At 42.6% G+C, this 15,723-nt stretch overlaps 1 protein-coding gene across 1 annotated transcript; it reads left to right on the top strand.

The window, feature by feature from the left end:
* Positions 1–4,664: 4,664 nt before the first annotated feature.
* On the top strand, positions 4,665–9,058 carry LOC144708936 (cellulose synthase-like protein D2). Its single transcript, XM_078582387.1, has 2 exons — positions 4,665–5,529; positions 6,551–9,058. Exons 1-2 carry the CDS (start codon positions 4,775–4,777, stop codon positions 8,964–8,966), a joined length of 3,171 nt encoding a protein of 1,056 aa, XP_078438513.1. The 5' UTR covers positions 4,665–4,774; the 3' UTR covers positions 8,967–9,058.
* The last annotated feature ends 6,665 nt before the right edge of the window (positions 9,059–15,723 follow it).

Raw genomic sequence — 15,723 nt, forward strand, 5'->3', positions numbered from 1 at the left:
AATTACATTGGCACCGAAGACAAAGTTATGAGCGAGCACTACAGCCCCCAATCCGCCCAAAATCACTACAGGCATCGTCAACAGCGACCATTTCCTGTAGATCATCTTCTCTCTCTCTCTCTCTCTCTCTCTCTCTCTCTCTATATATATATATATATATATATATCTCACTCTCTCTCTCTCTAAAATGATAAAATGGGAGAAATATATGGATATGGGCCCAAGCCCAGAAGGAATCTTTATATAGAGATGACGGATGACGTGATGACTGGATCACGGATGACGTTATGTCATCGTCATCCCGAGCATTAAGAATATAGTTCCGGATCATCCCCGACGTGGACTAAAGACGGGACGGGGTTCTTTGTCCGGGACAAATTTCGGGACGCATTTCATCCTGTCCCACGTCCGATGTTAGCTCAGGGACGAAGGACGGGAGGATTTTCCGTCCACCGACAACAAAACCGTCCCGTCCAATAATCTCGAGATGGTTTTTCATCCCGTCCAGTCCTCCCGGGACAAATTTTTGTCCCGAAATTTTTCCCGGACGAAAAAACCCATTTTATATTTTTAATATATTAACATAGATTTTTCTAAGTATTTTAAGGGAAATATGGAGGAGAGAGAATGCAAATGGACATATGTACAATTAATTCTGAGCGGCTAAGTTTACACGCACGAAAAAACACAATGACCTTCATGCAAATTGGCATAGCGAGGCCACGTGGCGAGATCTCAACCGTCGGATGTGAATACCCTCGACGCCACCCACAAATATTTTATAAATGCAAAAGTCTAGTGTTTGATGGATGTTCCTGGTGTGGAGTCAGCTTAAATATCCCAATTCATACACTGACCCCATTTGTTCATGACCACTATAAATTAGGAAACAATCGTACCTCATGCGCCAGTGGCCGGTCTAAAATGATAAAATGGGAGACGAACAAATGGATATGGGTCAGAGCCCAGAAAGAATCTTTATATCGAGACGACGGATGACGTGGTGACAGAGTCACGTATGACGTTATGTCATCGGCATCCCGAGAGTTAACACCTACCCTCCTTGACGGGTCGATGTCGGGTATGACCGACCCGAGGGTCGTGCTCATAGAACAACCCAGCTGTACCCTCGACGCCACCCAGGAAGATTTTATAAAAGTAAAAGTCTAGTGTTTGATGGATGTTCCTGGTGTGGAGTCAGCGTAAATATCGTAATTCATACACAGACCCCACTTGTTCATGACCACTATAAAAAGGAAACAGTCGTGCCTCGTGCGGCAGTGGCTGGTCCTCGTTCCCATTGGATTTGGGGCATCATGGACTGGGTCTTGTGGTCCCCATCATCAAATATCATCGAAGGAGCTCCGTAATGTTGAAGCCGCATGTGCAGGTCAACAATGGTGATGTTACCGACCTTTGGATGTTTAAGTTTGATGTGACTGATCATCTTCAGCCATCAACTTAGTAAAATTCTACTTTAAACTGACAACACCATTAACCTTTGGATAAAAATCTCCCTCAATCTCCCCCTCTCTCTCTCTCTTGCCACAATAGCACATCCTACCTACTTCCACGGGTATTATGCGCCTCATTCCATCATTCTTATTGTTTATATTTTATTTAAAAATGAATATTTCATTCATGATAAACGTTTAATTAAATGTTTGGGCTATCTTGTCCAACTTTGCAGTCAATATGACCACGCTCTTTGGTCTTTGGAACCTGTCATGGAATGTCTTCATTTCTCTCTGTACTTCTGTACCCATTTTGCCCAACTTAGTCCATTTATTTTTTTAAATTGTCTTTTTTCAAATCACTCCATGTTTATTTGCATTTCTCGATGTTAATTTCCAAATATGTCCTTAAAATTTTTATGTGATTATTTATTAGCGCTCTCTTTATTTCTCCCATTTCTATGATTAATCCTCATTTTGCTCAGTTTTGGTATGACTCTAGTTTTAAATATTCTCGACAGGTAATTTTGCATTTCAACTTTTATATTTGCTCAAACTACTTTTTAAACATCATTTTATTCATGTTGTTTTTTCTCTTTTCATCCATTTATTTGTGTTTTCTCCCTGCTTTCCAAATTATCATCTCTCCATCAGTAATTATCCAGTATTGCAATTTCTCATCTTCCCAGCTAATATTTACCTTTATAATATATTTTTCTTTACATATCGTTCTAGATTTATATTTATTCTTTCGAAACCTAGTATCCTTGCCTTGAAAGGGGATCAGATGGCAGGGATAATAGTTTTAGTGTGGTACTTGTGAAAACGAGGGGTCGAGTTATGATCCCATAAAGTTTAGATTTTGCTCGTTAAGGTTTATTTTAATTTTATTGAGAGATGCAGAATGATGAATTAGCTATTGCTATATTTTTGAATCACGACTTCAGAAAGGATAAAACTAATCCAAAACCAGTTGTTTGTCCCTCCTTTTCTGTTATTTAGATTTCTTATCAAAACCATCCCGGTGAAAATATTAATGCGGTACATAAGGCTATACATTGTCCATTCTCGAGGATAAGTACAAAATACAACTTGAGAAATCATAGGTTGATTCCGCAAAAAAATGAAAATACTGACCTAATAAGTTGTGAAATCATCTTGGGGCCTTTTTAGCTCTTCTGCTTTAATAGAACGAAATTAACTAAATTTGTTAAACTCTTATTAAGACTGCATTTTTATATAAACACACTGTACACTTTGCAACATTTGTACAAAATACATATTTTCCAAGATACAAATTAATATTCCTCAAGTAACATCACCGTATAACTTAAATTCCAATAGTTGAATCAATTTCTATAAATTCATGTCAATTTAGTATCAAAACATTACAACAATAAAAATAATCAAAATCACTGTAGCCATTATTCTTGAGTCATAATTATTTTCTAAGTGTGACCTGGGTTCTTTCATGTGGAAAATACATATTTATTTTTATAATTCAGTCATTCCATCATTTTGGATGTAAAAATCTTCCGGCACCAGCAAATATGACATGATTGACAGGTCTGGATGACAAGCTGACAACGACATGGCGCCATACGACGACAGTGAATGAAGGGCCCAGGCCTCAGAATAAGTTGTCGAGTCTTAGAACGCGTCCTGAATAATGAATATCTCTCTATTTCTTTCTTTCTTTTCCATCTCTCTCTCCCCCTTCTTTTCCCTTGATCTATGTCTCTCTCCACCATGCACGTATATATTTATAGTTCTCTTTCTATGCCTCTCTCCCTTAAAATCTCTCTTGACAAACTTCTCCATCTTTCGGTCTACATCATGCTATCCAAAATTTTTCTCTCTCCCAATCTTTCCTTGATCTATGTCTCTCTCCACAACATTCTCCCTATATATAGATATGTGTCTTTTATTTTTTTATGCACGTCTCTTTCCTCTCCAATCTCTGTAAATATGTATCTCCATCTTTCGAACTGTCTTAATCTCTATCGCCCTTTGTTACAACTCTGTCTCCCTCTATCTTTTCTTGATCTATGTCTCTCTGCCGCAGTATCCCGATGTATACATTTATGTATCTTACTTTTTATTTCTCTATCTATGTCTCTCTCCCCTCCAACCTCTCTAAATATACACCTCGTCACTTTTTCTTACAACTCTCGCTCTCTCCCTATCTTTCTTTGATCTATGCCATTTCTCCACCAAACTCTCCATATATCTCTTTATTTCATTATCTATGTCTCTCTCCCTCCAATGTCTCTCTCTCTCTATATATATATATGTATGTATCTTTCGATCTCCGTCTTGTTCTCCATCTCGCTATCTTACAACTATCTCTCTCCCTATCTTTCCTTGAACTTTGTCTCTCTCTAAGTCACACTCTCCTCTCTATACTTGACGTGTCTCTTTCTCTATTTTTATATCCATGTCTCTCTCTGAACATATGTCTCTCTTTACTTCTCTACCCATTCTCTAGCCTCAAATCTCTCCCAAACATATCTATCTGTTTCTTATTCATTCATGTCGCTCTCCCCTCCAATATCTTTAAACATTAATCTCTCTTTTTGATCTCTCGCTCTCCATTATCTATCTATCTATCCATCTATCCATATATCTATCTACCCATCTATACATATATCAATCTATCTTTCTACTAATCCATCTATCTACCCATCTGTATATCTTTCTACTAATCCATCATCCTATCTACTTATCCATTCATATGTTTATCCATCTATCCATCTACTTATCCATCTATCTATTTATCTATCTATCTATCTTTCTACTAGTCCATCTATCTATCTACTTATCCATTTATACATTTATCTGTCTACTTACCCATCTATCTATCTACCTTTCTATCTACCGCTGGCCAATGACGCGGCAAGGACGTGGACCCGAAAAGCCAGAAAAGAGGAAGCTTCCAAGCAAAGATTAAAAGAACGCCTGCCAATTTGCTCATGGGCTCCAGCTGGGTCAACGTCACTGCTCAACCTCCACCATCGACCAATCCCGGAACCCCCCCGGTATTTCCTTCCAGACAATCCCAGCCACTCATCTCACCATCGACGGCGCCAAAAACCCCGCAATCAGGCCCAAAACCGAGTGCAAACCCTCCACGGCGAGAACGCGTCCGGGTCAACTCGTTCTTCTCCTCCGCGTGGGGCCAAAACCATCGTTTTATATCTCTTTCTCCGTCTGAACAAAGCTCAACAACAAGAAGAACAAGCAGTAGTAGAAGAAGAAGAAGAATAAGAAGAAGAAGAAGAATAAGAAGAAGCTCAACGACTATAACGAAACCATCGTTTATGGCGATGAAGATCAGCCGGTCGCAGAGGCAGGCGGGGGCATACACGCGCAAGTCAAACTCGGGGAGGTACGTGAGCTACACGCCGGAGCCGGGCGGCGGGGAGACAACGGACGGCGGAGATTACGCGAGATACCTGGTGGAGATCCCAGCGACGCCGGACAACCATCCGATCGCCGCGGCGGTAGCCCAGACGGAGGAGCAGTACGTCTCCAGCTCTATCTTCTCCGGCGGGTTCAACAGCGCGACCCGAGCCCATCTGATGGAGAAGGTCACCGACTCGGACCAGAACAAGGCTACCGCGGTCGGGCGGTGCGCGGTCGCGGGCTGCGACGGCCGAGCCATGCGGGACGAGCGTGGTCAGCCGGCGGTCCCGTGCGAGTGCGGGTTCAGCATCTGCGCTGACTGCTACGCCGAGGCGGCGAGAGGAGAGGGCGAGACGGGGGTCTGTCCTGGCTGTAAGGAGCCGTACGTGGCGGCCGAGGACGGCGCCGCGCCGCCCGGCTCGGCCGAGAAGCTGACCATGGTTCGGTCGGGGGTCTACGCGAGGAGCCAGACCGGGGAGTTTGATCAGAACCGTTGGTTGTTCGAGACCAGGGGAACGTACGGCTACGGGAACGCCCTCTGGCCGTCGGAGAACGACGGCGGCGACGGTGGCGACGGCGGCGCTAATGGGCACTCTGATCTGATGAAGAAGACCTCGCGGCCGCTCACCCGGAAGCTGAAGATCTCGGCCGCTATTCTCAGCCCCTACAGGTGCGTGGCGAAAGAACTGATTTTTATTCGTCGGTGGGTGGATTCTCTGATGATTGATCGGTGGGTAGATTGGATGGAGTCCGCGGTTGATTGGTTCATAGATTGATGCGAGATAGAAATGGAGATGTAGACAGATCGATGGATAGTGAGAAAGAAAGACGAATTCACAAATAGAGACAGAGATAGAGAAAACCCGATTAATAGATAGATGTACAAAGTGATAGATACATCGATTGATAGATTAGATGGGTGGATGGACAAGATATAGATAGATGTATACATAGATATATGGATAGGTGGACAAATTGATAGATAGATACTTAGATATATATAGAGTTTGATAGATGGACAAAGGGATAGATATATATAGAGAGAGATGGACAAAATGATAGATAGATAGATAGATATATTTAGAGAAAGAGGGATAGAGATTAGAGAGATTGGCAGACTGATAGATAGAGAGATGAAGAGAAATAAAGGTTGATTGATAGATTGATAGATAGATAGATAGAGCGAGAAAGAGAAATAAAGAAGTAGATTGATAGATATATATAGAGAGAGGAATAGAGAGCTAGATAGATAGATAAATAAATAAAGATAGAGAAAGAGATAGATAAATGCAGGGATAGAGAAAGCCAAATAGTTTGTAGATAGGAAGAGATGCAATTGGATACACATATATAGAGAAAGGTCGAGAGAGATGTAGAGATATATATAGATAGATAGATAGATTTATAGATAGATAGATACACAGATAGATATATAGATAGATAGATTGATTAATATATAGCTAGATAGATAGATTGATAGATAGATTGATAGATAGATAGATTGATAGATAGATAGATAGATAGAGAGAGAGAGAGAGAGAGAGAGAGAGAGAGAGAGAGAGAGAGAGAGAGAGAGAGAGAGAGAGAGAGAGAGAGAGAGAGAGAGAGAGAGAGAGAGAGAGAGAGAGAGAGAGAGAGAGAGTTGATTTGGCTGCTGGGTTCTCATGGTTTGGTTGATAATTGTCTCGCAGGCTGCTGATCTTCGTGAGGATGGTGGTGCTTGGTCTGTTCCTGGCATGGAGGATCCGGCACGTGAACGAGGACGCGGTCTGGCTATGGGGCATGTCCGTAGTCTGCGAGATCTGGTTCGCCTTCTCCTGGTTGCTAGACCAGCTCCCCAAGCTCTGCCCCGTCAACCGCGCGGCCGATCTCGCCATGCTCAAAGAGAAGTTCGACTCCACCGTCCCTTCCTCCCTCCCGGGCATCGACGTCTTCGTCTCCACCGCCGACCCCGAGAAAGAACCCCCCCTCGTCACCGCCAACACCATTCTCTCCATTCTCGCCGCGGACTACCCCGTCGACAAGCTCTCCTGCTACGTCTCCGACGACGGCGGCTCTCTCCTCACCTTCGAGGCTATGGCGGAGGCCGCCAGCTTCGCCTCTCTCTGGGTACCCTTCTGCCGCAAGCACGCCATCGAGCCCCGCAACCCCGACGCCTACTTCTCCCTCAAGCGCGACCCTTTCAAGACCCAGCTCCGCCCCGACTTCGTCCGCGACCGCCGCCGCGTCAAGCGCGAGTACGACGAGTTCAAGGTCCGAATCAACGCGCTCCCCGACGCCATCCGCCGGCGCTCCGACGCCTTCAACGCCAGAGAAGAAGTCAAGGCCCTGCGCCGGCAGCGCGAGTCCGGGCTCGACCCCCCCGAGCCCCCGGTCAAGCTCCCCAAGGCCACCTGGATGGCCGACGGCTCGCACTGGCCCGCCTACTGGTCCACCCCCTCCCCGGACCACGCCAAGTCCGACCACCCGGGCGTTATCCAAGTCATGCTCAAGCCTCCCTCCGCCTCCGCGCCCCTCTCCTCCGACCCCGACTCCGTCGACGACCGCCTCCCCGCGCTCGTTTACGTCTCCCGCGAGAAGCGCCCCGGCTACGACCACAACAAGAAGGCCGGTGCCATGAACGCGCTCGTCCGAGCTTCCGCGGTCATGTCCAACGGCGCCTTCATCCTCAACCTCGACTGCGACCACTACGTCTACAACTCCAAAGCCCTCCGCGAGGGCATCTGCTACATGCTCGACGCCGGCGGGGATCGCCTCTGCTACGTGCAATTCCCGCAGCGCTTCGAAGGTATCGACCCCTCCGACCGCTACGCCAACCGCAACTCCGTCTTCTTCGACGTGAACATGCGGGCCTTGGACGGGCTTCAAGGCCCGGTCTACGTCGGCACCGGCTGCCTCTTCCGCCGAGTCGCGGTCTACGGCTTCGACCCGCCGAAGAAGAAGAAGCCGCGAGCCGGCGGCGAGGAGACGGCCGCGCTTATCGCCGGGGACTGGGACTTGTCGTCGTTCCCGAAGCGGTTCGGGGGGTCGAGCCTGCTCTCGGACGCGGTGGCGGAGCTGGCCGAGCCGGGGGCGCGCCGCCGGCGCGCCCTCGACTCGGCCGCGGTCGCGGAGGCGGTCGCGGTGGTCTCGAGCTGGTACGAGGAGAAGACGGAATGGGGGGGCCGCGTGGGCTGGATCTACGGCTCGGTGACCGAGGACGTAGTCACTGGATATCGCATGCACAACCGGGGATGGCGGTCCGTTTACTGCGTGACGAAGCCCGACGCGTTCAGAGGAACCGCGCCAATCAACCTGACCGACCGGCTGCACCAGGTCCTCCGCTGGGCCACCGGCTCGGTCGAGATCTTCTTCTCCCGCAACAACGCCGTCTTCGCCTCCCGGAGAATGAAGCTGCTGCAGAGAATAGCGTACCTCAACGTGGGTATCTACCCCTTCACCTCCGTCTTCCTCGTCGTCTACTGCTTCCTCCCCGCGCTCTCGCTCTTCTCCGGGGAGTTCATCGTGCAGAGCCTGAACGTCACCTTCCTGGCCTATCTCCTGGGGATAACGCTGACGCTCTGCTTGCTGGCCGTGCTGGAGATACGCTGGTCGGGGGTGTCGCTGGAGGAGTGGTGGCGGAACGAGCAGTTTTGGCTCATCGGCGGGACGAGCGCGCACCTCGCCGCGGTGTTCCAAGGCTTGCTGAAGGTGATCGCCGGGGTGGATATCTCCTTCACGCTGACTTCCAAGGCTTCCGGGGAGGACGCGGATGATGAATTCGCGGAGCTCTACGCGGTGAAGTGGACGGCGCTTATGATCATGCCGCTGACGATAATCATGGTGAATTTGATCGCTATCGCGGTGGGCGTCAGCCGGACCATCTACAGCGTGCTGCCGCAGTGGAGCAGGTTGATAGGAGGGGTGTTCTTCAGCGTGTGGGTGCTGCTGCACTTGTATCCGTTCGCCAAGGGGTTGATGGGGAGGAGAGGGAGGACGCCGACGGTGGTGTTCGTCTGGGCGGGGCTCATCGCCATCACTATATCTCTGCTCTGGGTCGCCATTAGCCCGCCCTCTAGCAACTCCCGCCTTGGTGGGCAGATTGGCGGCACCTTCACCTTCCCTTGATTTTTTTTTTGTCCCTCGGGATCCTTCTTTTTCTTTCTCTCTTGTAATATTTGGTTCTCTGGATCGTTCTCTTATTGATTGATGATTTTTGAGATTGTTTGTGCTAAAGAACACATGGATGAGATGTGCAAAGCTAAACCGTAGCCCGCGCTTTAGCAGCTACTGCCTTGGTGGGCAGATTGGCGGCACCCATAGATGAGATGTGCAAACTTGCAAACTTGAACCTTCACCTTCCTTTGGTTTTTTCCCCTCGGGATCCTTCTTTTTCTTTCACTCTTGTAATATTTGGTTCTCTGGTTCTCTTATTGATTGATGATTTTTGATATTGTTTGTGTTAAAGAACCCATAGATGATATGTGCAACTTGCAAACTTGAACCTTCACCTTCCCTTGGTTTTTTCTTCCTCGGGATCCTTGTTTTTCTTTCTCTCTTGAAATATTTGATTCCCTGGTTCTGTTATTGATTGATGATTTCTGAGATTGTTTCTGTCAAAGAATACATGGATGAGATGGGTATTGGAAGTAGATATGGGAGAGAGAAAATATGCTTGCACTGGTGGCTGATTGAAGTGGCTGGTGGGGTGTTGGAGGTGTGAACGTTGTGTCTTGCTCTTGTGCCAAAGCTATCTTATCATAATTAGGATATGGACCAGTTCTCCCTTGTTGATTCGGATTAGCAGGCTCAGAGCCGTCAATATATATCTCTGCTGTGGGTTGCTATTTGCCTGGCCACTACCAACTCCCACCTTGATGGGCAGATTGGTGTCACCCACACCTTCCCTTGAATCCTTTTTTTCCTCGAATTCTTTTTTATTCTCCCTTGTAATATTTGATTCTTTGGTTCTCATATTGATTCATGATTTGCAATTGTTAATGGGGACACCCAATGAATTTTGTCTTGGCTTCCAGTTAAGGGTGCATGAAACATTTTCTTTCATGGAATCTCACTCTATTCCTCTTCTTTTTTTACCCGGAAATATTTGATTCGCTGGTTCTCCTACTGAGGATGACTTGGGATTGGCTCTAGGGTCACCCAATAACTTTGATATTTACTCCTAGTCAAGGATGCATGCAACATTTTCCCCCTAAAATCTCACTCTTTTCATCATTTTTCTTTCTCTTGTGACATTTGTTTTGATTAAGATTTGAGGCTGCCTCTAGGGTCGCTCTATACGATTGATATTGGCTTTAAGGATGCACACACCATTTCCGTCCATAAAGTTTTCACTTCTTCTTCTTCCTTTCTCTTCTAATATTTTATTCTGTTGTTTTTCTTATAATGATGATTCACTAGTTTATTATTGTATCCTATTTAATTTCTAAGTTATGAATCTAAGATTCACTTTGTATCCTATTTAATTGCTACTTATGAATTTAAGATTCGTTTATTATCTTATTTAATTACTTAATTATGAGTCTAAGATTCATTTCGTATCCTATTTAATTTCCCACTTAAGAGTCTAAAATTCATTTTGCGTCTTATTTAATTGGTTACTTGTGAATCTAAGATAACTAATTAATCATATTTAATATCTTAAGGGTACTTTTTGTATGATCTCATATTTAGGACGGATCCATTTGTTTGCATTGACTCATCTAGTGTTTCATCCATTAATTATATATGTGTTATGAAGCCGAAATGATTAAATCTATTTTGTAACTGATATTCTAATTGTGTGGATTTGTTTGTCTTTAAATCATTTTTTAGATCATATACTTAACAAAAAAATTTCTGAGTCTGAATATATTTTGATTATTATTTTAACGACATATTCATTGACATATTAGAATCTATTTTTTACATTTATGAGTCATATTTTATTTAATCTAACTTTTAATTTTTTTCTGCTCCAATTTCTTGCGCTGCCACATGTTGTCGTTTGATTTTATGATTTGCAACCAATCATGGTTTTTGGCAATGATTTGGACATCTAATCACTGCAAAAAATATGACATTGTGGCATCACATATTTTAATGACACTTTTTCATTTTTAATCTGCAGGATGAGGTGACAAGTAGAAAAAGATACAATCAGAATCATAATAAATGAGATATGGAGATGACAAAAATATTATTTATGTTTTATTTAATGTTTGAAAAGACAAGAAATGTGGCATGCTTACTTGACATCATTCCATCGGTGGAGAAGAAAAAACATGTTAACGTAGCAGCGCAATCCTCATCTCCAAGTCATGCCTTTATTTACTTCATCATTACATGCACTTCTTTTGCAACAGAACAATTGCTCATGGCCACCTATCATTATTTCAAATAAAAAAATGTTGATGTGGCGTGTGGCGACACATATAATACATATATTCTTTTATGCATTTTTTCCTCTTGTTTTTGCATATGACCAGAGGCAGTCTTGGAGTAGTTGATTGCGGATAATGAGGATAATGGCAGGAAGTCAGTGAAATGAGTATTGCGAGATTTTGACAGGGAGAGATATATTATTTAATCAAATGGATGACCAATATTGTTTCAACTTCTAAGCTTAATATCAGATGATATACAAGGCTTATTGAGTTGAAAATTTAGAAAACACTTCATCTTTTTGTTCTCTTTTAATACATGAACTTGCCAATATTATAATGAGGCATGGATCTTTGTAAAAATCATCATAAAACATGCCAATATTATATTTGGGATGATAAAAATAGTGAGTTTTTACTACCCATCAAGATTGCTCTTGGTGTCGTGGATGCTTGAGGAGAGGCAATGGAGAAGAGGACCTTACTTGTATTTGCAAAGCACCATGCTCCTAGCGGAACTCAAGGATCTAGAGTAAGTACCTTGACATAAATTAATCATCATGATTAGGTTAAAACCATAACCCATATCATCATATCACTTCCTTCAACTCTATATCATACCATATGTCTTTCATATCACCGTGCCATCATTAACATACTTTCAAGCTACTTTTGTAAATCTTTCCATCATCGCATCTTTATCTCTCTATCTACCTTCTTATCTCGTCATCATCACTTCATTACATGGACATATTTATCCCAAGGAGTACTTCATTTTCTGCTTGGGAACCACTTATGTGGCAGCCACAGGTTGGGCCACACAACCTTCCTCAGATAGACTACATAGAGGTGGTGGGGCATAACTTCTAATCAACATGCCAGAAATTAGAAATAATTAAAATTTAAAACACAGGGGTGTCAACATTACGGAATTGATCATCATATTAATTATGATTTCAAATACATAAACAATAGTATAAATAACCATTTATGTATATTAATTAATAATGATAATTGTACGAGCTGCATGGAAAAAATTCATTACCTACTATTAAAATTGTGATTGAAATTGTAAAAGCAAAAAATAACCAGTTTTTTATCATTAAGGTCTATACATGCTTGGAGGAATATGATACTTTTCTTATCAATTTGGGGTTGAGATGTTTATTTTCATATATAACTAATCTGAAATTTTACGCAGCAGATGTCCCTTATATTTTGATAATCATATGATTGATTTTAAGTGTTGAAGATCCAATACAAGATACAAACAAAACACACTTGGGCATGAACTTCTTACTGGTCCATGAAAAATTCATAAATATTAGGACCACTTATACAATCACTTGCATGACCAGAAGTAGGTCTAAAGACCACTTATACAATCGTGGTGTAATTTACCTGATTAACAATTTTTTATTTGAATCATGAATTCATGAATTCATGCAAGTGATTCAAATATTAATTCATGAATAGTTATAAAAAATTGTTAATCAGGTAAATTACACCACGATTGTATAAGTAGGTCTTTAGACCATTAAAAATGATTGCAAGTGATTCAAATAATACATGTTATTATTTATTCATGTACACTTACGTTATTCATGCATAACTTTATTGTGTCATTTTTATGATTTTAAGATAAGTAGTTAGGGAAAAATAATCTTGAAATAAAATTAGAAAAATTATATTTATATATCTTAGTAAAATTTACACGATTTTATAGAATTGGTTTTATAAATTATCTTTTAAATTCATTTTTGGGTTTACTGACTTTTACCTCTGGAGTTTTCTGGCTTTTTGGACCTGTAGAGCAGGTAAGGATATCTTGAGAGTGGGTATATGTGATGCAGGATGACTAGGACTGACGCGGGTATGATAGACTAAAGATCAACTTAGGATGGATAAAAAAAACCACAAATCAACATGATCAATTGTCTATCAGATAATTATGGCAAAAATGTTGATGGTGCAGCCCCTTTCCTCAGTTGAGGCCGGGAGGACTGTCTTAGACCACCGCGGTGAAAACAAAACTCCAAATTCATAATTCCGAATGGTTGATTACGAAAAGACACCCCCCCTATTCTACTAAGTCCAACGACGATGGAAAACACACAAGAAACATTAGAGGAAGTAATACCGACACCAAAGAGGAAAGAATGGACCCTTAGCACGGGCGTAGTGCAAAGGGGCGACGCGGAAAGTTGTCGACGCATCGTTGGTGGGAGCGAGTGGCGTGCACTTTGACGAGGTGGGCGTGGATCCAACTGCGTGGTCAGTTAGCAGGGGGTCAAGGGGGAAGTCGCCCCTTGCGGGGTTCGGGGTACTACACCCAAAGCTGCCCTAGAACCTAAACGGTAGGGCCGACGAGTGGTAGTTGTGCAGGCAGCCGCGTGGCCGGACGGCTGTGTAGTTGGTCGTGGGGGCTGGGCGCAGTGGGCCCGTGGGCGAGTGGCTGCGTGCGGCGGTTGCAGGGGAAGGGGGCAGCGTGCAGTGGCTGCGTTTGCACACTACAAGCGACAACGCATGCGAGTGACGGCGTGGGCGGTTGCGCGTGGAAGGCGACAGCGCGGGCGGTTGCACGCGGTGGGTGACAACAGTGATGCGCTGAGGGGAGGACAGCCTCCTCTCAATAGCGATAGAGGCGGCAACGGAGGCAGCGGCAGCAACAAAGAGAAAACTAGGGTAATTTATTTAGAAAAAAACTTCAATTCCAAAGATAATCACCAAGTTAAGTACAGCATTATCCTATTTATAGGCCTTTGAGGGAAGAGAAAACTTTAAATAACTTTAAAATTCAAATCTAATTTTAAATGATGCTCGGATCCCGGATTTGAAGTTGACGTTGGCGACATGTCATGATACAGGACATCTCCTGCGGTAGTGGTGCAACGTCTGGTGAGGGTGTGTGATCGTGTGCACCACCACAATGAGTTAATGGAGAACGCTTAATGGGCCTTTGGGTTTATACCAATGGACCTCTGAAGTGGAACTGGGTCAGAAAGTGTTGGAGGTGGATAGCGAGCTGATAGATCAAGCTAACAAGCTCATAATTTTTGGATCGACGCTGTACAAACACAGTAAAGTAAGATAGCTTGGGGTACATGGCCAGGACCTTGCCAATCCATGTTCCTGCCAGTCTCACAATAACATAAAGAACCTGGGGTTTATTGAACTCATACGAAGTCAATTTTAATTTAAGGATAAGCTGAGGAACATTGCTAGAAGGGTACCAAGCCACATTAGTGCGAGTCTATCCTGGAAATACATAATATTCATCATAACTTTGATTGGAAAGCAAAGTTAATGTCAACATGAGAAAATGTACCCCATCCTTAGTTTCTTTTTCCAGAAATAGACAGAATTTTAAACTCATTAAAAAATATTCTGTTCCATTGAGAGCATGAGCATGAGCTCATTAAAAAATACACCATTTTTTTAATTATAAATGCACTGAAGAGGATGAAGACCGAGCTTTATACCACTTCAACCATAGAGGACTGTAAAATAGGTTGAACAGATGGTATTTATTTCAACTAAAATGTTTAATCAGAAGTTTTGGGGAAATGTTGAGCCAATAAAATCCCTGACATGCATCCTTTGCTCTTTCTATGGAAAATCCAAAAGGTTGTCTTCAATTGCATGCAACAGATCCATCGATTAAAATTTCTGATCAATTTGGTTCAAGTTTCATATAAAAAACTAAATATATGGCTATACAATTAAATTAAATAATTTATATTCATTAAAGTGTATTTTATGTTCTAATTCATTTATAGATACTTGTCGTATGTTTTCTAAATTGATTTAGATGGCATATGATTCCCTAGTGTCTTAAAATCATTAAGAATGATAATTAGTGGTCCCATGATGCATCAATTGCATATTATCACTCTCTTTTCTGTGAGAACGAAATTAGGTATTAGGAAACCCTTAAATATTAGGAATTTTCTCAAGTCACCAAATAACATGTTTCCAAAGTCTAACTAATGATAACAAAAAAACACGACATTCTGTTTGATTTTCGCATGCCACATACTGGTCCATTTCATATAACTGATTGTGTCAGAAAAGACCTGATATCAGAATGCTAGTTTTTATAACCTTTTAACTATACCATTGAAACCTAATGAAGCCTGTTTTCTCTCAAACTTGAAGTTCATCAAATTCCCTATGATAATGGTCTAAAATAAATTATTTTAAACAATAAGAAATAAAAATTTCGCTTGCAGTTATTTTACTGTAATATCTATAAAATAAAGCACCCAATATTAACCAAATCATACATGAGATATTTAAATTTATCATTTAGGTCAAATAAAGTATTTATGATCTTAAAAAATTTTACCAATTCAAAATCTAAGGTTTGACTTCATCATTGGAAGACCAAAGGATCTCCATTCATAAACTAAATTTTTTTTTCTTAATCCATCTATTTAAGTCAAGCTAATCTCTTTATACTTTATGGTCTGTTTTGATAGTTTTAATATACCGACATACTT

This window comes from Wolffia australiana, chromosome 10 (assembly GCF_029677425.1).
Source record: "Wolffia australiana isolate 7733 chromosome 10, ASM2967742v1".
NCBI lineage: Eukaryota > Viridiplantae > Streptophyta > Magnoliopsida > Alismatales > Araceae > Wolffia > Wolffia australiana.

Coding starts and splice junctions, on each gene's coding strand:
- LOC144708936 (XM_078582387.1), top strand. CDS start 4,775: ATGGCGATGAAGATCAGCCGGTCGCAGAGGCAGGCGGGGGCATACACG. Junction 5,530..6,550: donor GCTATTCTCAGCCCCTACAG/GTGCGTGGCGAA, acceptor ATTGTCTCGCAG/GCTGCTGATCTTCGTGAGGA.